This window comes from Somniosus microcephalus, chromosome 1 (assembly GCF_052327205.1).
Source record: "Somniosus microcephalus isolate GS21.2 chromosome 1, FLI_Smic_1.0, whole genome shotgun sequence".
Classification (NCBI taxonomy): Eukaryota; Metazoa; Chordata; class Chondrichthyes; order Squaliformes; family Somniosidae; genus Somniosus; species Somniosus microcephalus.
In genome coordinates this window covers 218,736,798-218,760,790 of record NC_140987.1, presented here as the reverse complement: position 1 = coordinate 218,760,790, position 23,993 = coordinate 218,736,798, and the positions used below count along the sequence as shown (strand labels likewise).

Below are 23,993 nucleotides of genomic sequence, written 5' to 3'. Positions count from 1 at the left end.
TGGAGATTGAAATCACCCATGATTATTACCGTACCTTTTTTACAGGCCTCCATTATTTGTTGATTTATACTCTGTCCAATAATATTGCTACTGTTCGGGGGCCTGTAGAATATGCCCACCAGAGACTTTTTCCCCTTATTATTTTTTATCTCCACCCAAACTGATTCTACATCTTGATCTTCTGAGCCAATATCACTGCTCACCACTGAACTGATCCCATCCTTTACCAACAAAGCCACCCCACCTCCCTTTCCTTTCTGTCTATCCTTCCGAATTGTCAAATATTCAGTTTCCAGCCCTCCTTCTTCTTATAGTCACTTTGCAACCACGTCTCTGCAATGGCGATCAGATCATACCCATTTGTATCTATTTGTGCCGTCAACTCACCTATCTTGCTACGAATGCTGCGTGCATTCAGATATAGAGCTTTTACCTTTGTCTTTTTACCATTTCTCCTTGGTGTTGGCCCCATTTTCTGTTGCACTTTTATTTTTAAACATTCTGTCCCTTCCTGTCACACTCTGGTTATTATTTCCCCCATCTCTATCCTGCTCTATTGTTTTCTCATTTCTCTTTGACTTTTTAAATTCCCGCTCACCTGGACCCTCCCCCCCCCCCCCCCCCCCGCACTTTTTAGTTTAAAGCCCTCTCTACAGCCCTAGTCATTCGATTTCTAGCAAGGTGGAACACTTACAAAAAATTATTCGTTTTTCAGGATTGCTCATAACGTTATAATCTTTGCACTTGGGATCTAGGCAACACAGCATTTATTGTCCTGAATGCAGTAAAAGTCAACTGGAAGCCAAACTGGGTAGGGGTAGCAGAACACTAGTGAACTGTAATAACAACAGAAAATGCTGGAAAAACTCAGCAGGCCAGGCAACATCCATGGAGAGAGAAATAGAGTCAACGTTTCAGGTCGAAACTCTTCGTCAGGACTGAAAAACACAGGAAATGAAACAGATTAAAAGGCCAGTTTGGGGGCTGGGAAATGGGGATGAGAGAACAAAAGAGAAGTGAAGAGACATTAAGAGGTATTCAAAACGAGATGAGATGGTGATAGGGCTAGTAAAGAGACAAAAGACAGCTCTAGATTAGGTGTGAAATGCGCTGGCAGAATGAGGCACAGCTGCCATGTGGGAGAGAAAAAAAGGGGGAAGGGCACAAAACAAAGGTGTGGAAAAAAATATATATAAAAATGTAATAGGGGCCGAAGTTATGATCTGAAATTGTTGAACTCGATATTGAGTCCGGAAGGCTGTAAAGTGCCTAATCGGAAGATGAGGTGCTGTTCCTCGAGCTTACGCTGGGTTTCTGTGGAACAATGCAAGAGCCCGAGTACGGTGAGGTCTGAGTGGGAATGGGGCAGTGAATTTAAATGACAGTCGACCGGAAGCTCGGGGTCCCCCTTACGGACTGAACGGAGGACCCAATGTAGAGGAGACCACATCGTGAGCAGCGAATACAATATACTAGATTGCAAGAAGTACAAGTAAATTGCTGTTTCACCTGGAAGGGGTGTTTGGGGCCCTGGACAGTGGGAAGGGGGGAGATATAAGGGCAGGTGTTGCATCTCCTGCGCTTGCACGGGAAGGTGCCGGGCGAAGGGGAAGGGTTGCTGGGGGTGATAGAGGAGTGGACTAGGGTGTCTCGGAGGGAGCGGTCCTTACGGAATGCTGTATCGTACTAGTGAACTGTGACTTTTTACGGACAATCTGGCAGCTTTCATGGTCATTTTTTCTGGTGCCAGCCCATAAGGTTGGAGCCAATGAGCGGGTCGGCAAGGGGCGGGGGGCGGGTATTGATGAGGAGGTTCATGACTCCTCCGCACCTTCGCTTTGAGGTTGGCCAATTTTGTGCGCAGCATTAGGGAACACCTTTGTGTTAGCCGCTGGATGGACGCAGTATCAGCAGTGCGCCCGCTCTACCTTGCAGTCATGAGCCCTGTGATACTTTCAGTTCATTACTGGCAGGTAATGAGGTCTGCTTGGGGGGTGGTGGAGCGGATTTTGGTGGGGTGGGGGTGGGGGTGACAAGAACAGGTCAGTAGCAGACCAGAAAGAGTTTGTGTGGCTTTGAGGAGCACGCCTTCTCCCGGAGCCTGCTGGGGGCCTCTGGCGACTCCCAGATTCCCAAGTCAGCTAAATCTGGACTTTGACTGCTCCCAACCCTTCAACCTTGGCTCTATCCTTGCCAATCCACCAGTGACCAATTCAATTTCAAAACACGCCATGGTAGGATTTGAGCTCTTGAGCTCTGGATTTGTTCGTCTAGTACCATAAACACCAGGCTACCATACCTAGACCCATTTAGGATTAAGGTGACCTGAATTAACTTGATCCAATTTATTTGGGTCCCATCTACTTTATCAATACAACAGTACAGCAGGTTGCTTGTTTTTCAGCTGACACATGTTGTGCACAATGCATTTTATTATACATGCACATATCTAACTGGAAGTCTTATTACATTATAAGGGTACCTTGCCTTTTAAACCCACAAGGTAAATGAGGTGACACACTGGGTTTGAACTAATGCAAACTAGACAGATGAAATATTTTGAATGGCTAACTTGCAAAAATTTCTATGTGAAATAATTTTTGACTTCTCACAAAGGGGCTTTGAGACTTTCAAACCCAGTTTCCATGTGACTGTCACTAATTTGGCAAGCGTTCTCTGACAGGCAGTAAGATCAGGCACCATGGAAAACAAATATCACACGAGTTCAGTACATACGTTGCTCTTCGGAGGTTGGGACTGACAGATGTGGGGAGGGTAACATCAAAATTGCATTGAATCTGAACCATGAGGACAGAATGCTCGATAACCATCAATTATATGAAAATTTGGATCATACCCCAGCACTGCCATTGCTCACCTTAATGAGCATGCATGAAGTGAAGTATTTAAAATTTTACAAAAAATCTGTTCTGGATCTGGGAGCCAGTCTAACAAACAGGTCTAAGAAGCATAATTAGTCCTTTTGCTGCTGTTGTCATCTATAGTTGGGGTTAAGATTCATTGTCAATGTGCTGGTAGCTGAGTGCATCGTTGTATCATATCTGTGATGTATTCAACTGAGGAATTTATTGTAGCAGTTTGGTACAAAACAGAACATAGTCCACACACAAACGCTGTGATAGAATATATATCAACACATACCACTATCTAAAAATAAATCAGCGTTTTGGACAGCAGAAATTGTGTCGTGAAGCCCCCACTATCTTTTCAAAACCATATCTGCTGGCAACCTGGAGCATGAGAGCAATAGTTTCTAGCAACAAAGGAAGTAACCACATCAAAATATACAAATCAGATTACAGACAAAATTAACTCACCTGTAAACTGTACAGAAGCTGAGTGATATTTTGCACACTGTGAACAATCTATAACAAGAAAATAAAAACATTTACTTAATAAATGGCACAAAATGATTCAAATCCTGGTTTGTCTGTTAATACTCTCTCTCCTGTTAAAATCAACTGATTGTCAAAGTCAAAAACAGTATTTTAAAAGGTACAGTCTTTAGGAAGAAGAGTAGAACATTCAGCCCCTCGAACCTGCTGTTCTGCCATTCTGTTAGATCATGGATGATCTTTACCTCAACTCCAATTACCTGCCTTTTCCCCATATCCCTTAGTACCCTTACCTAACAAAATCTATCGAGCTCAGTCTTGAAAATTTCAATGGCCCAACAACCACAGCCTTTTGGAGGAAAGAGTTCCAGTGTTCCACTACCATTTGTGTGAGAAAAATGCTCCCAGATTTCACTGGCTTAGCTCTAACTTTAGCTCTAAACATCAGAGGAAATAGTTTCTCTGTATCTATTCTATTTAATCCTTTTATCGTTTTTAAACACCTTGATTAGATCACACCTCAACCTTCTAAAAAATTCTGACAAACCTTTGTTAAGTTTCAGATTTTATTTGCATCAAAATGCATCATTGTATCATAAAAGAAATGTCTTTGCAGCAATTATGTCTGATGCCAGAGTGATGAAAATAATGTTTGACTGTTCAGGCATTCTCCCTCCCGAGGCATAAAGACACTGCTTCTTCAAAGGAGCCTTTGTAGACTTTTGAAGCCTTACCATGATATAACAGAATATTTAATCATTGCCACAAAAAGATAGGAAATTTCCATTTTCTTAGGCAGTGTGCTCCATGTGTTCCAGGCACAGTGGCTGGAATTTTGCAGCCCATGATTGCAATATGCACGCACCTCCATCTGTTTGTACACAGAAGGGGTAATCTGACTTTGTGCTGCCGGCAGGGAGCCAGGCCTGTCAGAAAGTCGCATCGGGAATTTGGGCACAACACTGCCCACGGTTTTCCTACCAATAATTTTAAATGGCTGACACATTGGGTTGGATTTTAATAGAGAAGGCGGGTTGGGGGTGGGTGGGCTCCAAGACGGTCAGGACACCTGGGTGAATGGGTTTCCCGCAGGCCATGCCGAATTTAATGGCAGGACCTGAATTGAATGGGAAGCCTCTGTTTCCCACCCGCAGCCAGCCAGATTGAGAGGCTGGTTGACTCCAGGTGGATAGGTCTGCGGCACTGGACTGCACAGAGGAGGGAGGGAGGGATTGCGTGGGGGCCGCAGCAGCAGAGGGGGTCCGAGTAGGATCGGGGACCGCGGGGTGGCGGGTGGGGTCTGAGTAGGTTTGGGGGTCGTGGGATGGCAGCAGCAGCGGGGGGAGGGTATCGGAAGATCAATAGCTGGGAGGAGTACAGAGGGGACGGCCGGGGTCTGAAGGGATCGTGGGCTGGGAGCAACACAGGGAGGGCCGGAGGGTGGTGGGGCGTCGGGTGTAAGTGGAAGGCCTCGTGGGATTATTGGAGGCCTGATCGGAGGCCTGGGCGGGGGCGGGGTCGGTGGCCTGGTGGGGAGGGGAGGAGATCTGTGGCCCGGGGTTTGGGGGGGGGGGGGGGGGTGCGGAGAAGGGAATTTGTGGCCTGGGGGGATGATCAGATGCCTCATGGAGGGGGGGGGGTCTCTGATCGCGTGGGTGGGTTAGGTAGGGACGCTGGATCCAGGAGTTAAGAGTAAAGGCACTTATCTCCTGGATCCAGCAGTCCTCGCCTTCTTTTAACTGGCAGGTTTCATGAAGCATGCAAAACCCGACCAGCTAAAGTTAAATTCAAAATGGATTTAAATATACGACCTGCTTCCTGGCAGCAGGTTGGCTGCCCGCCCCACGTTCCACCTCCATTAAAACCGGAAGTGGGTGAGTTGGAGGTGGGTTCAGGTTGGGATTCAGATTTTTAACATTTTAACTACCCCCACCCCACCTATGTTTTTAGTGTGCAATGCACGCCTGAATGTGCTACCGGTGCAAAGTCAAGGAAGTTACTCGAGAGTAATCCCATTGGAAAAACATAAAAAGATATTACTATAATACAAACAACGTGGCACAGTAACATAGATTAGCCGAGGTTGTTCAATCTGCATTATTTTTACACCGGCTTTAAGAGAACACCAATCAGGGAATCTAGGCTATTGAGAACAAGGGCCTAGAAATTCAGTATAGCCAGTTTTGGGGCGGTAAAGTCGGGCGGGCGCTAAAGTTTGCGCCCGGCGCAAAGTCAAGGGCACTTCGCCGATATTCAGTAGCTTCGCCCTAAGAGGTTGCTGGAGCGCTAAAACTGGCGATGCACGACTATCTTTAGGCGCTAAGCCGGCGGTGCTGAGGGATAGCGCCGAGGCCGGGCGCAGCGCAGGTGCGGTCATTTCTTGATTGACAGCAGACACCGTGGCGCCGGCCAGCTCTTAAAGGGGGAAGGGTCGACTTGGTCTGCTGCAACGGCCTGCACACTGCAGCCTTCCAGCTAGGCCTGAACACTGCTGGTGAGCAGAAGGAGCCATGGCAACGGTACAGAAGGCCCATGAGCGTGCCCTGCGCTTCTCAGCCCATGACTTGAAGGTGATGGTGACGGCCTTGGAGAAGAGACAGCACATCTTGTTCCCGGACACTGGCAGGAAGCCTCCCACCAGCGTCTATAGGAAAGCCTGGAGGGAGGTCGCCCGCAGGGTGTCGGCCACCGGCGATGCCCCCAGGGACAATGTCCAATGCCGGAAGAAGTTTAATGACCTGACCAGGATTGTCAGGGTGAGTACCCTTTCCAGTCTCCTCCTCATCCTTGCATGTACACCTGGCATGATGGGCAAAGGGACCTGAAAGCCCTAATGGCCAGCCCTCAGCCAGCAGCTATGGGACAGGCATGAACATCAATTGCACATTCTGCACTTTACACCATGGGAGGCATTTCACACCACATCAGGGCTACACACTGGCCAAGCTATTCCACCATGGGAGGCAGTGCACACCACATCAGGGCTACACACTGGCCAAGCTATTCCACCATGGGAGGCAGTGCACACCACATCAGGGCTACACACTGGCCAAGCTATTCCACCATGGGAGGCAGTGCACACCACATCAGGGCTACACACCGTACTTACAGGCCGTCCTTTCTCTTGCAGGTAAAACTTGCAAACAACCGAAGGCACCAGGAGGAGACCGGGGGAGGCCGCCCCCAGATCCAGGAGCTCACTCCCCTGGAGGAGCGCGTGAGTCGCCTCATGGGAGCCCGGGTGATTGGGCCCGTCGCCTGTGGAGATGCCGACCCTCTTCTGGGCCACAATGGTAAGGACATCACCTTTTGGACCTCTCTCGTCGCACTTGCGCATCCGATCTACCTCCTTTGCCACTGTCCGACCAATGCGCTGAATGCCACCAGTCATGCCTCCCTCGCTGACGCCCTCTCCTCACTCTAAAGCTACTCTTGTGCCTTCCTGCTTTCAGCTGGTGACGAGGAGCTCCCTGAAGCTGCCAGTGACAGCCCCTCCGAAGAGGAGGAGGAGGAGGAGGAAGAGGAAGGCGGACCATCAGGGCAGCACTCAGGTCCGGCTGCAGATGCCGAAGTAGTGGACACGTCTTCCCTGGAGGAGAGCCTGGAGGAAGTGTCGGAGGGGAGTGGAGCTGCTGGGACCAGTGGCGTCCAGCAACCCAGGAGGGCTGCGGTTGGTCCGCGGCCTTCCCCCCAGAGGGGGGAAGGATCAGAGGGGAGTGCAGTTGCTGGGCCCAGTCGCCGCCGGCAACGTGGCAAGGGTCGGCCAGCTCGGCCCCCTGCTCCCCAGCGGGCGAGTCTGGACTCCAGTCCGGACACGTTCAACTCAGAGGAGGCGCGCCACCTCGATCAAATGGCCCAGGATTCGGATCGCCGGCACACCGAGCTGATGGGGGTAGTGGCACGGATGCCTGAGGCGATCGAGTCCCTGGCTAGTAGTGTGCGCGAGTTCGGGGCCTCACATGCCGCGAGTGGCCGGCTGATCAGTGATGCCGTCCAGACAGTGGCTGCTCTGTTGCGGTCGCAGACCAGGGCAACAGGGGCACTCACTGCTGCCACATGCGCTGCATCAGCCAGGCATCGCCTGGACACCCGCCGCGCTGCAGCAGCACAGCGGGCTGCCCTTCGGCAGATTGGTGCGCATGCTGCAGTGCGGGCCCGGGTGAGTGCCAGAGTGCCACATCACCAGCCAGCGCCTCCCATCCACCAGATTGCACACATTCCTCCAGCCGTCACCGCCACTCCCCCAGTGGAGCCTCAACGGCAAGCGGCTGCGAATGATGTTAGCCAGGCACAGCTGCGCCAATCACCAGCCGGCCCCTCGAGGGCCAAACCCCGTCTAGGCCGCCCCCCAAGGGCATCTGCCGGAAGGACATCTGACCCTCAGGAGCCTTCCCCCAGCCTCGCAGCAGCCACTGGGCAGAGCTTGCGGAGGAGCAGCAGGCTGGGCAGGGGCCCCAAAAGGCTCGACAAGGTCTCGGCCTCGCGGCCCAATAAGTAGACGGTGTGGCCAAGTGTTATTTTATATGGCGATGCCTATGTTTCTTTTGGGGATGGTTGTTTTGTTTCTGGGGATGTTTTTTGGGTTAAGGCCGAGGATGAAGGCCATTTTTGTCCAAATGTTCAGTTATTCCTCCCCAGGTTGTGGGAGTGAGTCATTTGATGTACTGTTTTTTGGGGCCGTTGAATGTTTCTGGGTTTCATGTGGGAAGGGGTTTCATTTGTCTAAAATAAAGATTTCTCTTTATTCAGAGAGTGTCCATGTTTGTTGTTGTAAGTGTTTGTTGCCTTCGCCTGCTGAGGGCTTGCGGAGCGGCTGCGTTCATGTTCCTTCATGGCCACAAGGCATTCCCTGACAGGGGGCTTAGAAGTGACGTTCAATAAGCCGCCGACGGACGGCCCTTGGACCTTCTCGCTCCCTCCTGGGATGGTACTCCTCCTCCTCCTGCTCCTCCTCCTCATGCTCCTCCTCCTGAGGTGGTGGTCCAACGTGAGGTGGAAGTGCCTGAGTCCTGCGGAGAGCCAGGTTGTGCAGCATGCAGCAAACAACGACGAATTGGGAGACTCGGTCCGGCGAATACTGCAGAGATCCGCCGGAACGATCCAGGCAGCGGAACCGCTGCTTGAGGACGCCAATTGTTTGCTCGATTATGTTCCTGCTCGCTTGATGACTCTCGTTGTATGCCTCTTCAGCAGGGGTCCTGGGCGCGCGGAGCGGGGTCATGAGCCAGGTACACAAAGGATAGCCTTTGTCCCCGAGAAGCCATCCTCTTGGGGGAGGCTGTGCCTCGAACATGTCACGCACAGTTGTCTGCCGCAGGATAAAGGCATCGTGGCTGCTGCCTGGAAAGCGGGCATTGACAGCTAGGATGCGCTGCTTGAGGTCACACACCAGTTGCACATTGAGGGAATGGTAGCCCTTCCGGTTGTGGTAATCCTCGGCATGCTCCACAGGTGCCCGCAAAGCCACATGCGTACAGTTAATGGCACCCTGCACCAAGGGGAAGGCCGCGAATCTTGCAAATCCCAGTGCACGCTGATGCTGCCTCTCCAGGGCCATGGGGAAGGAGATGAATTGACGTCTCCTTCTGAAAAGGGCATCGGTCACCTGGCGGATGCAGCAATGCACGGCGAACTGGGATATGTTAGCAATGTCCCCAGCAGCGGATTGGAAGGAGCCGGTGGCATAAAAGTTCAAGGCCACCGTCACCTTCGCGTCCACCGACAGAGACGTCCTGCTCCTGAGCTTTGGACGCAGATCTCTGCGAAGCAGATGGCAGATCTCTGCAACCACCTCCTTTCGGAATCTCAGCCTTTTTACACATCGCGCGCCACTCATGTTGAGGTAGGAGCGCTGCTGGCGGTATGCCCTGACTGGGTAAGGCCTATGTTGCCGACGCCTGTTGCCCCCTCTGCGTCTAGCCAGGGCTGCCCCCTCACCCCGCGTCTGCGAGCCCTACGGACATGACGCTGAAACTCAGCGTTGGCACCCCATGCAGCCCCCATAATATGCTGCCAAACAGTCAAATATCCAAGAGGCCACTTGCAACGCTCTGGCCTGAAGCCAAAAATACCTGAGCTAGTGTTGGCCCAAACCAGAAAGCTCTCTTCCTTGGTCTCTCTCCAGAAATCCGTTGCACAAGAGTGTTTGCCGCAAAATGGCTGCCCTTTATAGTGCAGGGTAAGTGCCCTTTAATTTGCGCTCCCCGGGGCCCGCGTCGGCTCTGTTGCGTTCCACTAAACAAGCGTGCGGGCTGCCGGCTGCACAATGGGGCGGTCCCACTGAAGTTCTGGATCGGGGCGCGCAAAGGGCGTTGCACGAGGATATGACGTCATTTTCTGCGCGCGCAGGTGAGCGCGCGCTAAGACTTTGCGCCGGCGCTAAATGTCTACTTAATTTGGGGCAAGGCGCAGATCACGCTGCGCCCGGACGCTACACGCATAGCGCCCGAAATTCACTTCTCTTAAGGCGCTAACGGCTGGCGCAACCAACTGAATTTCTAGGCCAAGGTGTCTTTTGCAAACTCGGACTTAACACCATGACTGTTGCTGTGCTTGTCTGATACCAAGTCATAGATGAACCAAAAGTTCCTGCAGCTCAGCACTGGCAAGAGTGAACATTGCAACAGGAGTAGGCCATTCACCCCCTCGAGCCTGTTCCACCATCCAATTAGATCTTGGTTAATCTGTATCTCAACTCCATTTACCCACCTTTGCTGTTTATCCCTCGATACCCATACCTAACAAAAATTTATCGAGCTCAGTCTTTAAAATTTCAATTGACCCAGGCGCTAGTCTTTTCATGAGAGAGTTCCAGATTTCCACTACCCTTTGCGCGAAAAAGTGCTTCTTAATTTCATTCCTAAATGGCCTAGCTCTCATGATGCGCCTCAATAACTTCAAGGCTCAAAGTTAACTGGATAAAACAAGGCTTTTATTAGCAAAGAAAGATGCCTGTGTCTTCACCTAGCATTCTGCTGTTCTGCTGCAAGACAAGCCTGAGCTTGTCTTAAGTAGGGCCAGGTATGGGTGGAGCCGACACACCCAATGGGGAGAAAGGGGGCGGTGCACTATATACAAGGTAAAAACACAGGAGCAGGCAATACAAACACAGGAGCAGGCAATACAATATATGTAGTTAAATACAGAGTCTGATGAATGACATATTTCATCACATTCACCCCTTCTACAGATTTAGTCTGTCCGGGGGTGTGATAGTCCTCTGTGACCGACGTAACGGTTGCGGTGCCGCGGGTGCCAGCTGGGTGTCCCAGGTGACCTCCTGGGTCTCTGCCGGGGGCGCCACCGGGGTTGTTGAAGGAGTGGGTGGTGGGGGTACCGTTGGCTGGTGTTCTTCCAGGGGTGATGAAAGAATAGTGGGTGGAGTGGGTGGGTAGTAGTTGTTGTGGTTGTTGTCGTTGTTGCTGTTGTTGTTGTAGTCGTTGTCATTGTTGCTGTTGTTACTGGCTGGGGCGAGGTTTTTTATGGACACAGTGTCCTCCCGTCCATCGGCGTGCCGGACATACGCATATTGTGGGTTGGCGTGGAGCAGGTGCACTGGCTCCACGAGAGGGTCCGTCTTGTGGCCCCTCACATGCTTCCGCAAAAGTACCGGACCTGGGGTGGAGAGCCATGACGGTATTGATACGCCTGAGGTGGATTTCCGGGGAAACACAAACATTAGCTCATGAGGCGTGGCATTAGTGGCGGTACACAATAGTGACCGTATTGAGTGGAGCACATCTGGGAGGGCTTCCTGCCAGCGGGAGATAGGGAGGCCCTTGGTCCTTAGAGTTAGAGTGACTGCCCTCCATACTGTCCCGTTCTCTCGTTCCACCTGACCGTTACCCCGGGGGTTGTAGCTGGTGGTACGGCTCGTGGCAATCCCCTTGGACAGCATGTACTGGCGTAGCTCTTCACTCATGAAGGACGCCCCCCTATCCGTGTGGATATAGCTTGGCATACCGAACAGGCAGAACAGGCTGTTGAGGCATTTAATGACCGTGGCGCTGGTCATGTCTGGGCAGGGGAAGGCGAATGGGAAACGGGAGTATTCGTCCACAATGTTCAGGAAGTAAACATTGCGGTCGACGGACGGGAGGGGGCCCTTGAAATCTAAGCTAAGCCGCTCAAAGGGCCATGTAGCTTTGATTAGGTGGGCCCTATCAGGGCGGTAGAACCGAGGCTTGCACTCAGCGCAAGTGCGGCAGTTCCTGGTCAGAGACCGAACTTCCTCAATTGAGTAGGGTAAGTTGCGGGACTTTATGAAGTGGAACAGCCGTGTGACCCCTGGGTGGCAGAGGTCGTTGTGGAGGGTCTGTAGCCGATCCCCGGTGGCGTTGGCACACATCCCTCGTGAGAGGGCGTCGGGGGATTCATTAAGGGCCCCCGGCCGGTATATGATGTCGTACTCGAAGGTGGAGAGCTCGATCCGCCACCTAAGAATCTTATCATTTTTAATCTTCCCCCTCTGTTTATTATTGAACATAAACGCTACCGACCGCTGGTCGGTAAGTAGGGTGAAGCGTTTGCCGGCTAGGTAGTGCCGCCAGTGGCGCACTGCCTCCACGATGGCTTGGGCCTCCTTTTCCACGGAGAAGTGTCTGATCTCGGGCCCCTGGAGGGTCCTCGAGAAGAAAGCTACGGGCCGCCCCGCCTGGTTGAGGGTGGCCGCCAAGGCAAAGTCAGACGCATCACTTTCCACTTGAAAGGGAGTGTTCTCGTCCACTGCCTGTAGCGTGGCCCGCTCAATATCCTGCTTAATGCTTTTGAAGGCAGCATGGGCCTCAGCAGAGAGCGGGAAAGAGGATGCTTTCAAGAGGGGGCGGGCTTTATCGGAGTAGTTAGGGACCCATTGGGCATAATACGAGAATAACCCCAGGCACCTTTTCAGGGCTTTGGGAGTGTTGGGCAGGGGCAGCTCCCGTAGGGGGCGCAATCGGTCGGGGTCTGGTCCGATTTCCCCATTCTCCACCACGCTGCCTAGTATGCAGAGGCGCGTGGTGTTGAAAACGCACTTGTCCTCATTGTAAGTGAGGTTGAGTTTTTGTGCGGTTTTCAGAAACCTCGCGAGGTTTGAGTCGTGGTCCTGTTGGTTGTGGCCGCAGATGGTGACGTTGTCGAGATAGGGGAAGGTTGCCTGCAAGTGGTGGTCATCGACCATGCGGTCCATCTCCCTCTGAAAGACCGAGACCCCATTCGTCACCCCAAAGGGGACTCTGAGGAACTGGTAGAGGCGTCCGTTTGCCTCGAAGGCGGTGTACGAACGGTCCTCTGGTCTGATGGGGAGCTGGTGGTACGCTGACTTGAGGTCGATAGTGGAGAACACCCGGTATTGGGCAATTTGGTTCACCATCTCGGATATGCAGGGGAGCGGGTAGGCGTCTAGTTGGGTATAGATGTTGACAGTTTGACTATAGTCAATCACCATCCGCTTCTTCTCGCTACCCCTCACCACCACCACTTGGGCGCGCCACGGGCTGTTGCTGCGTTCAATAATGCGCTCCCTCAGGAGCCTGTCTACCTCGGTCGCGATAAACCGCCTGTCCTCCCAGCTGTACCTCCTGCTTTTGGTCACTATTGGCCGGCAGTTAGGGGTAAGGTTCGCGAATAGCGAAGGCGGCTTTACCTTCAGGGTAGCCAGACCGCACACTGTGAGGGGCGGCTGGGACCCACCGAAATTGAGCGTGATGCTTTGGTGGTGGCACTGAAAATCCAGGCCCAAGATCACGCTCACACATAAATCCTTCATAATTAACAGTTTAAAATTATTATATACAGTGCCTTTAACGGACAATCGTACCGCGCAGTAACCCGCAATAGTCGATATCTGGGTTTTGTCGGCCATAGAGATCGTGCCCTGAGTAGGGACTATAGTTAGAGTCGTTGTACCAGACCAGGGTGAATGAAGCTCTCCGTGCTCCCGCTGTCAATTAAACATTTAACCTTGCACCCGTTTACCTCGATGTCCACCATCGATTTGGATAGTGGGTGCGGTCTGGACTGGTCCACTGTGATCGACGCCACTGTAGGGCCCTGATCGGGACAAGATGGTGGGCCACACGAGGCCGGGTAAGATGGCGTCCATGATGTCTGCTCGTGAGATGGCGGACACCACGAGGTCGGACAAGATGGCGTCCAAGATGGCCGCTCCCACGGCGCGCACGGTGGCGGGTTTGCCTGCGGGGTTCCCTCTGCACACCTTCCCAAAGTGCCCCTTCTTACCGCACTTACAGCAGGTGGTGCCTTTCGCTGGGCACAGGTTCCTGGTGTGCTTCGGCTGCCCGCAGAAGTAGCATTTGGGGCCCCGATGCGTCGCGGCGGTCGTAGGGCTTCTGGGGGGGGAGAGCAGGGCCCCGACGGTGTTGGGCTACCGGGCGGGGAAGATGTCTTCCAACATGGCGGCGCCCTTGGTGCGTACGAGGCGGCGTGGGCCGCGCGGCCTGAAGAGTAGGAGTCAGAGTTCTTCTGAGCCACATCCAGCGATCGCGCTGTGTCCACAGTCTGTGTCAGATCTAGGCCCGTTTTATCTAGCAGTCTCTGCCGGATGTAATTAGAGCTAAGGCCTGCGATAAAGGCATCCCGAATAAGCTCGTCTGTGTATACCGTGGCTTTCACGTCTTTGCATTTGCAGTCTTTGCCAAGCACTTTTAGGGTGACTAGAAAGTCCTCTAGCGACTCTCCGGGTCGCTGTGTGCAGGTAGCAAGCAGATGCCTGGCGTACACCTCGTTGGTAGGCCGCTGATAGTGGGCCTTTAGAATGTTGCAGGCATCCAGGTAGGTGGCGGCGTCTTGGATGAGTGGAAAAACCCGGTGGCTTACCCGATTCTGCAGGATCCCGAGTTTCACATCTCCGGTGGCTCTAGAGGCCGTGACTGCTTCGGAGTTGGCCATAAAAAATTCCAAGCACTGGAACCAGTGTCCAAACCGTGCCGATGCACCCGAAGCATGCGGGTCCAAATCCAAGCGTTCCGGTTTCAAAAGTTGATCCATCGTTGAAAGTTTGCTAATAAAATTGATGCGCCTCAATAACTTCAAGGCTCAAAGTTAACTGGATAAAACAAGGCTTTTATTAGCAAAGAAAGATGCCTGTGTCTTCACCTAGCATTCTGCTGTTCTGCTGCAAGACAAGCCTGAGCTTGTCTTAAGTAGGGCCAGGTATGGGCGGAGCCGACACACCCAATGGGGAGAAAGGGGGCGGTGCACTATATACAATACAAGGTAAAAACACAGGAGCAGGCAATACAAACACAGGAGCAGGCAATACAATATATGTAGTTAAATACAGAGTCTGATGAATGACATATTTCATCACATCTCATTTTAAGATTATGCCGTCTTGTTCTGTATCCCGTCCCCACCAGAGGAAATATTTCTTCTGTATCTACCCTAACAAATCCCTTTCTAAATTTAAACACCTTGATGAGATCACCCCTCAACCTTCTAAACTCAATGGAATATAAGCCAGGTTTATGCAACCTCATAATTTAAGTCCTGGTATCATTCTGGTGAATCTTTGCTGTACCCCTTTCCAAGACCAATATATGAATTTGAACCCCCTTGGGGGAGTGGAAAAAGTATTACTTTAAATTAAACTGCTGAAGTAAAACTAGAGAGTAGAGGCTTGAATAAGTAAAGTCTTGGATGGATATCAGAACATTTTCCTTCACTCAGAGTGATCAATGTCTTCTTCCAGATAGAGTAGTGGAGGCAAAACCCCTGGAATAATTTAAGAAACAATTGGATGCTACAGTGGGGGAGGAGAGTATGATCTACTTGGATGGATAAACTAAGATGGGCCAAATGGCCTTTCCCAACTCAAATTATCTTGCAATCTGAGGTTCTGAAGCAACACTGCAGTCAGTTACATTTTGCATTTCCTAGAATTTTACTAGGGGCTGGATTTTCATTCAGAAGTCGGGAAGGAGGCGGGACTACAACTTTCGGGTTTTAGTCCCACCTCCATCGACGTCCGGCCAATCCACGCGATTTTCCCTTGATTGACCTTGTTGAGCCCGCCCAGCGGGCTCAGCAGGCCAATTAAGGGCCACCCGGCAACAGGTGACGTCACAGACTGAAATTTCATCTGTCAAGACGTGCTGACAGATGAAATATCAGTGTTTCACAGCTGTTTGAAGCTGTCAAACACTGACAGTCTTACTTCTAACCTGAGTCCTTCTACGCAGACTCCGTTAGAAATCACGCCTGCACTGGAAGCTGCAGGCTGTCACTTTTGACAGCTCGCGGCCATTCTACTTTCAGTGCCGGCTGAATGATGGACTCCCGAAGCCTAGAGGAAGAAAGGCTGAAAAAGTGAGTACAGGTAATTTAAACTTCTTTACACACTTTAGACACACCAAACACACTTATCTTTGCACTCATGCACCCATCACTCACCTGAACACTGACATCTCGACCCCTCCAAGTCCTTCAACCCGACGGCCCGCCTCCTCTAACCTGGCGTGGTTTGGAGCCGTCGGGAATCCCATACGACACCCTTCAAAATAGGGATTAGGCTAAAATCTGCCTGTTAACAGGCAGTTAATTGGCACTAATCCCTTCCCGCCTCGGGTCGGCGGGTCCCAGTGCGGGGCGGGTACCCGCCTCCTTTGAAACTTACGTGGAGGCGGGTTTTGGGCGGGATGGTGTCTGGACCCCTGAATTCGGGATTTTAGCCCCCCCCGCACGCCTAACAGCCCGCCTCACGGCACACTGAAAATCTAGGCCTAAGTCTTTGGTCAAGTTGTTTTTAAGAGAAGAAAGGGGTGGAGGTGGCTTGCATCAGTAATCTGTTGTTATTTTGGATTTCCAGCATCTGCAGTATTTTGCTATCGTATCAGTAATTTGTTCTCTAGCTGAAAACAATGGGGCTGTGAGTGCACAGGCAACTGACTGCCTGCCTAAGGCAAGATACATTTTCACAGCCACCTCCTGCTCAGATTGTCAGTTCAGCGAGCAGATGTGGGATGTGTTATAATGTAATTTTAAGCAGCTATTGTCTGGACTCAACAAAAGTGTCAGGTTATTGGAGGTTGAGTTATTATGAATATATTTATAGAAGAAATCAAAATTGTTGATGGAATTACTAATAAAAAACTGTACAGCAAATGCGGCTCATGTGGAACATAAGCGTCGGCACAGACCAGTTTGGATGAGTGGCCTGTTTCTGTGCTGTAGATTCTATGTAATATTGTATTGCTCAGGGATAAATTTGATTTCTTGTCAAAACACTGTGCTGTGACTGAATCTTGCAAAATTAATAATGCAACCTCTATAAAGTAATTTCATAATTTGATGTAGTGTAAAAAAAATCAGAATAAACTGGAATATTCTCCTTTATTCATCTCTTGCCATCTTGTGGCATACCAAAAAATTGCAGGTTTAAAAGATCTCCGAGGTAAGTGAAAAAAATTCTGAAAAGCTCTGTCTTTTTTTTTTCATTTCGCTTCGCCAGCAATCGATCAGCCCGTCACTCTGTTGCAGTGCATCGGGCTGATCGGGCCGGATCGCAGCTGCGGTCGGAGACCAGGTGAGTTTTCCCCTTGCAGAGCCTGCAGCGATGGCCCTTCCTTTAAGGGAGGGAAGAAGATTTCCAACGCGGCAGCGCTGCACGGGCCCAGTGGGCAGTGCTGCACACCTACCGCCCGGCCTGCTGCCTGCTGCGCTCCAGGAAGGAAGTGGAGCGTTTGATTTAGCGCTCCACTTCCTTCCTGGAGTGCAAACCCCAAATTTTTTAAAAGCTTAAAAGCATTAGCACCTGGTGCTAATTTTTTCAACTTTTAAAAGTTAGCTCCCCCTTACATCTTCAGGCTGGTATATGAGAGGTGTATTAGGGCTTATGTGTTGAGCACTACCTCACCACCACCTCTCTCGACCAACATCTAGTCCTGGATGAGCCGCAATCCAAAACTATGCTGCCCGTATCCTAGCCCGCACCAAGTCCCACTCACCCATCATTTCTGTACTCGCTTATCTACACTGGCTCCAGGTCCACCAACGCCTCGATTTTAAAATTCTCATCTTCGTCTTCAAATCCCTCCATGGCCTCACCCCTCTTTATCTCTGTAACCTCCTCCAGCTCCACAACCTCCAAGAACATTGCAATTCTCCAACTTTGGCTTCTTGTGCAGCCCCCAACTCCCTTTGCACCATCATTGGTGGCCGTGCCTTAAGTTGACTAAGCACTAAGCTCAGGAAGTCCCTCCCAAAACTTCCCTGCCTCTACGCCCATCCCCCTTTAGCACCCTCCTTAAAACCTACCTCTTTGAACAAGCTTTTAGTCACCTGCCCTAAAATCTCCTTTGGTTCCGTGTCAATTTTTGTCTAATTACACTCCTGTGAAGCACCTTGGGACGTTTCCTACATTAAAGGCACTACATATATTCAAGTTGTTGTTGTTTTTTAAAATCTAGGCTGACACTCCGTGTAGCACTAAGGGAGTGCTGCACTGTTGAAGATGCCGTCTTTTGGATGAAACGTTAAACAGAGGCCCCGGCTGGGTGACCTGCCTAAATATTCTCAGCCAGATGCTCGGAAGATCATGCAACACAAGCACCAGTTTTTCTCACTTCTTGTGAGGAAGTGCTTGGACTCGGCTCAACATTTTTCCAAATAACAGCATGCCTGCGTCTGGGCACTCACTGGTGTAAGGGACCAAATCTACATTTCCCTCCACTGCTGGCATGTGGCACCACATCCTGGTGCTCCAATCTGTTGTATCTCCGTGCTGCCGAACTTAATTATTTTCCGAGATCAGCACTGGAATTGTAATGTATCTCAGGCAGTAAGAGAAACAAGCGTGTTTGCAAGGTGCAAGTATTGAAGAGTGAGAATTTTAACACATACACAGTACATTTATTTCCATCTAGTGACAAACGTGGATTTAATAAATTCTGGCTGCCCAGAATTTTTATTAACAGAGATGGATAAATAATAATTTTATTTTTAAAGTACATGGGGGAAAAATTCGGTTGCTTTGCGCCTCCCGTTAGTGCCCTAAGCAACTAGCGCCCGGGCGCGTCGCCACCAACACCTCCCGCGAACTTCAGCAGGAGGTTAGTGGCGGCAGTAACTGTTAGCGCCCTGCACCGTTGGTGATGACGTCGTCGCCGTGCACAGCGCCCCGCTCGCGGACTTCGGTAGCGCCCCCTGACTTGCCACCGGACGCTATGTCCGACAGGGTCAGGGGGGCCTACCTGCGGCCGGGGCAGTGCTATTAAAAGGCGAGGTGCCAGGTGGCCATTTTTGTTGCTGGCCGCCTGCCAGTACTTGCCTGCACTGCTGTCCCCGCCCTCCTGACCCGCCCCCTTGCGGCGCGCCGGCTGCTCTTTTGCACTCCTGATCCCCGGTGGCCCAGCTGGGCCGCGCTGCGCAAGGCCCCTCCCTTTTAAGAAGGGGAGGAAGGCGGGTAGCATGTAGCGCTGCGATATTCCCTCGCAGCGCCCCAAGAGGGAGGCGGGGCGTTTCCAGTGGCACCCCACTTCCCTCTTGGGGCGCTACCACTCAATTTCGGCTGTGGGGGTGCTAACTTCTCTGGGGCGCTAAAAGTATAGCAAGTCCTCAGATAATGAAGCAGTCCATGCCCAAATGCAGCAAGACCTGGATGACATTCAGGGTTGGGCTGATAAGTGGCAAGTAACATTCATGCCACACAAGTGCCAAGCAATGACTATCTCAAACAAGAGAGAGTCTAACCACCGTCCCTTAACGTTCAATGGCATTACCATCACCAAATCCCCCACCATCAACATCCTGGGGGTCACCTTTGATCAGAAACTTAACTGGACCAGTCACATAAATACTGTGGCTACAAGAGCAGGTCAGAGGCTGGGTATTTTGTAGCGAGTGTCTCACCTTCTGACTCCCCAAAGCCTTTCCACCATCTACAAGGCACAAGTAAGGAGTGTGATGGAATACTCTCCACTTGCCTGGATGAGTGCAGCTCCAACAACACTCAAGATGCTTGACACCATCCAGGACAAAGCAGCCCGCTTGATTGGCACCCCATCCACCACCTTAAACATTCACTCCCTGCATCAACGGCACACCGTGGCTGCAGTGTGTACCATCTACAAGATGCACTGCAGCAACTCGCCAAGGCTTCTTCGGCAGCACCTCCCAAACCCACGACCTCTACCACCTAGAAGGACAAGGGCAGCAGGCGCATGGAAACACCATCACCTGCAAGTTCCCCTCCAAGTCACACACCATCCTGACTTAGAAATATATTGCAGTTCCTTCATCGTCGCTGGGTCAAAATCCTGCAACTCCCTCACTAACAGCACTGTGGGATTACCTTCACCACACGGACTGTAGTGGCTCAAGAAGGCGGCTCACCACCACCTTCTCGAGGGCAATTAGGGATGGGCAATAAATGCTGGTCTTGCCATCAACGCACTCATCCCAGGAAATAATTTTTTTTTAATGAAAATTGTCTGAATTTCCATTTGTAATGTCATTTTTATGTACTGTATACATAATGGACCGAATTTACGATAAGAGTAACGGTGACCGTTATAATGGGGTAAATCGGACTGCAACTTCTAGCATCCACACATGCGCAGTTAAACGTGGAAATTCAGAAGTTGCTGTCAGAGATACCCCACTCCTCCACAGGGTGCACTGTTGCAGTCCTCACCGATAGACCTGGCACTGAAATCAATGCAACAGCGTGAACTTGGGTTACTAGCCCACTAGTTCCCCACTAAAGATGTCTGAAAAAGTTAGGGCTGGTGCATTCAGGAATAAGTGAGATTTTAATGGCGTGATAAGTGATAATTACTGCTGAACAACCTCTCTGGCCCTGAAACATAATTTTTTACAAATATGGAGCCTCATCCTCTCAGAAGATAATTAGTATTGGTGATTAGAAAAAAAAATTAAAATAAATTTTTACTTTTTCTGTATGTCTCTCCCTCTTAATGCCACCTGTATTTCCCAATTTTTATTTTCCTGTCTGCACATGATTTAAATCTAATTTATATTTCCTGCTTTATACTTCCTGGTTCAGACTCTCTGGGGTCGATTTTCATTGACCCGTGGAGTCGGGATTGGAGGCGTGCGAGGGGTTAAAGTCCCGAATTCGGGGGTCCCGACATCCCGCCCCCAACCCGCCTCCATGTAAGTTTCAAAGGAGGCAGGTACCCGTCCCGCACTGGGACCCGCCTACCCGAGGCGGGAAGGGGATTAGTGCCAATTAACTGCCTGTTAACAGGTAGTTAACAGGCAGTTTTTAGCCTAATCCCTATTTTAAAGCTTGAACTGTGGGATTCCCGACGGCTCCAAATCACACCAAGTTAGAGGAGTCAGGCCGTCGGGTTGAAGGACTTGGAGGGGTCGAGATGTCAGTGTTCAGGTGAGTGATGGGTGCATGAGTGCAAAGGTAAGTGTGTTTGGTGTGTCTAAAGTGTGTAAAGAAGTTTAAATTACCTGTACTTACCTTTTCAGCCTTTCTTCCTCCAGGTTTTGGGAGTCCATCATCTAACCAGCACAGAAAGCAGAAAGGCTGCGAATTGTCAAAAGTGACAGCCTGCAGCTTTCTGTGCCGGTGAGATTTATAACTGAGTCTGTGTAGAAGGACTCAGGTTAGAAGTAAGACTGTCAGTGTTTGACAGCTTCAAACAGCTGTGAAATGCTGATATTTCATCTGTCAAAATGTCTTGACAGATGAAATTTCAGTCTGTGATGTCACCTGTTGCCGGGTGGCCCTGAATTGGCCTGCTGAGCCCGCTGGGCAGGCTCAACAAGGTCAATCAAGTTAAAATCGCGTGGATTGGCCGCATCTCAATGGAGGCAGGACTACAACCCCGAATGTTGTAGTCCCGCCTTCTTCCCGACTTCTGAATGAAAATCACCCCCTCTGTGTCTCAGTGAGGATTCTTCAATCTGATTGGTTAAAGGGCCGTGCTGTTTCTTGTCTTACTCACAGATGCCCTATAGAGGGCGCGGCGTGGGATCAGGCACCCATTTAGAGCAAGTCTGTGCTCCAAAGCTCGGACAGCTGTCAGCGCAGACCTCAAAATCTGGACCATTATAGTCTTAAATATGTAGCATCATTTTTAGCACAGTGTACTTAGAAATACCCTTGATTTTAAGACTTGGGCTTTTGCTGTCTTTTCGATTTCCTACTGCAATTCTTTAGATTACAGGGTGGAAGAATCTGAGCTCCTGAACTCCCCACTGCTGTAAAGCTGTTTTAAGTCAGCCAAAGGGAAATGCAGGACAGTTACCGATTTAAACATCTAAATCTGTCCAGCTTTTATATTGCTGGGCAGATATGTTAGAGTCGCTGGCTCCTGACACATAGCTCTCACACAGCCGACAGCAACAACAACATGAACTTGCTTGATTGCTAAAGCCAATGCCTGGAAGACCCAGTACAGTACAAATAAAGAATAGTGCCATTCATGCCCACCAGATGTCTCAAAGCATTTTACAGCCAATGAAGTACTTTTTAAAGTGTAGTCACTGTTGTAATGTAGGAAACGTGGCAGCCAATTTGTGCACAGCAAGCTCCCACAAACAGCAATGTGATAATGACCAGATACTCTGTTTTTGTTATGTTGATTGAGGGACAAATATTGGCCAGGACACCGGGGATAACTCCCCTGCTCTTCTTCAAAATAGTGCCATGGGATCTTTTACGTCCACCTGAGAGAGCAGACGGGGCCTCGGTTTAATGTCTCATCTGAAAGACGGCACATCTGACACTGCAGCACTCCCCCAGCACTGCACAGGAGTGTCAGCCTAGATTTTTGTGCTCAAGTCTCTGGAGTGGGACTTAAACCCACAACCTGCTGATTCAGAGGCGAGAGTGCTACCAACTGAGCCACAGCTGACACTAAAACCAGGACCACAAGCCTTAGTGATTCCAGCAAATTTATTGTGGCTTCCGCTGGCTGTAGAAAACCCGCATTTCGGGAGCCAGTAGCTCAAACAGCGTACGTAGTCCAATATAAAAGCTTAAATCACAACGAGGCACTCCATCTAGTGGCACAGGCAAGAACTTGTAAACTGACCCATAGCAAGCAGTTAGCTTGAATGCCAAAGCCAAAATTCAAAGGTGGGCCTTCTGGCTGAGCATACGCCATCATGCTGCCATTTATTACAGCCTAGGCCTTTTTTTCCCTAGAAAACAGAAGGGGTGACCTGATAGTGGTCTTTAAAATTCTGGAGCGGTTTGATAGGGTAGACGTAGAGAAAATGTTTCCACTTGTGGGGAATCCAAAGCTAGGAGCCATAAATAAAAGAGTCACTAATAAATCCAATAAGGAATTAAGATCATAAGAACATAAGAAATAAGAGCAGGAATAGGCCATATGGCCCCTCAAGCCTGCTCCGCATTCAATAAGATGTCAGGGGGAGATCATGTCTAACCAATTTGATTGAATTTTTCGAGGGGATGACTAGGTGTGTGGATGAGGGTAGTGCAGTTGATGTAGTCTACATGGACTTCAGTAAGGCTTTTGACAAAGTCCTGCATGGGAGACTGGTCAAGAAGGTAAGAGCCCATGGAATCCAGGGCAATTTGGCACATTGGATCCAAAGTTGGCTTAGTGGCAGGAGGCAGAAGGTGATGTTCGAAGGTTGTTTGTGTGACTGGAAGCCTGTGTCCAGTGGTGTACCGCAGGGATCGGTGGTGGGTCTTTTGCTGTTTGTAGTGTACATTAATGATTTAGATATGAATGTAGGAGGTATGATCAGTAAGTTCGCAGATGACACGAAAATTGGTGGAGTGGTATATAGCGAGGAGGGAAGCCTCAGGCTACAGGGCAAAGAGTTGGAATAAACAATCCTTTTTCCGAGTGGCAGGCAGTGATTAGTGGGGTACCGCAGGGATCGGTCCTAGGACCCCAGCTATTCACAATGTATATTAATGATCTAGACGAGGGAACTAGATGTAATATCTCCAAGTTTGCAGATGACACAAAGCTGGGTGGGCGTGTGTGCTGTGAGGAGGATGCCGAGAAACTCCAGTATGATTTGGACAGGTTGGGTGATTGGGCAGATGCATGGCAGATGCAGTATAATGTGGATAAATGCGAGGTTATCCACTTTGGTGGCAAAAACAGGAAGGCAGATTATTATCTGAACGGCAATAGATTGGGAAAAGGGGAAGTGCAACCAGACCTGGGTGTCCTTGTGCACCAGTCGCTGAAGGTAAGCATGCAGGTGCGGCAGGCAGTTAAGAAGGCCAATGGTATGTTGGCCTTCATAGTGAGAGGGTTTGAGTACAGGAACAAGGATGTGTTGCTGCAGTTGTACAGAGCCTTGATGAGACCATGCCTTGAGTATTGTGTGCAGTTTTGGTCACCTTATCTGAGGAAGGATATTCTTGCCATGGAGGGAGTGCAGCGAAGATTCACCAGACTGATACCTGGGATGGCAGGAGAGATTGGGTCGATTGGGCTTATACTCGCTGGAGTTTAGAAGAATGAGAGGGGATCTCATTGAAACTTATAAAATTCTAACAGGACTAAACAGACTAGATGCAGGAAGGATGTTCCCGATGGCGGGGGAGTCCAGAACCAGGGGTCACAGTCTAAGGATAAGGGGTAAGCCATTTAGGACAGAGATGAGGAGGAATTTCTTCACCCAGAGAGTGGTGAACCTGTGGAATTCTCTACCACAGAAGCCAGTTGA

The 23,993-nt window shown here is 50.4% G+C and overlaps 1 protein-coding gene across 5 annotated transcripts in view; it reads right to left on the bottom strand.

Annotated features, from left to right (window-relative positions):
- Positions 1–23,993, bottom strand: part of arhgef28a (Rho guanine nucleotide exchange factor (GEF) 28a) — a 678,106-nt gene that overhangs the window by 137,127 nt on the left and 516,986 nt on the right. For all 5 annotated transcript variants that reach the window (XM_085990347.1, XM_085990327.1, XM_085990336.1 and 2 more), the window contains one exon: positions 3,339–3,386. In XM_085990347.1, the coding sequence (XP_085846473.1) occupies positions 3,339–3,386 (48 nt within the window). The remainder of the gene's footprint in view (positions 1–3,338; positions 3,387–23,993) is intronic.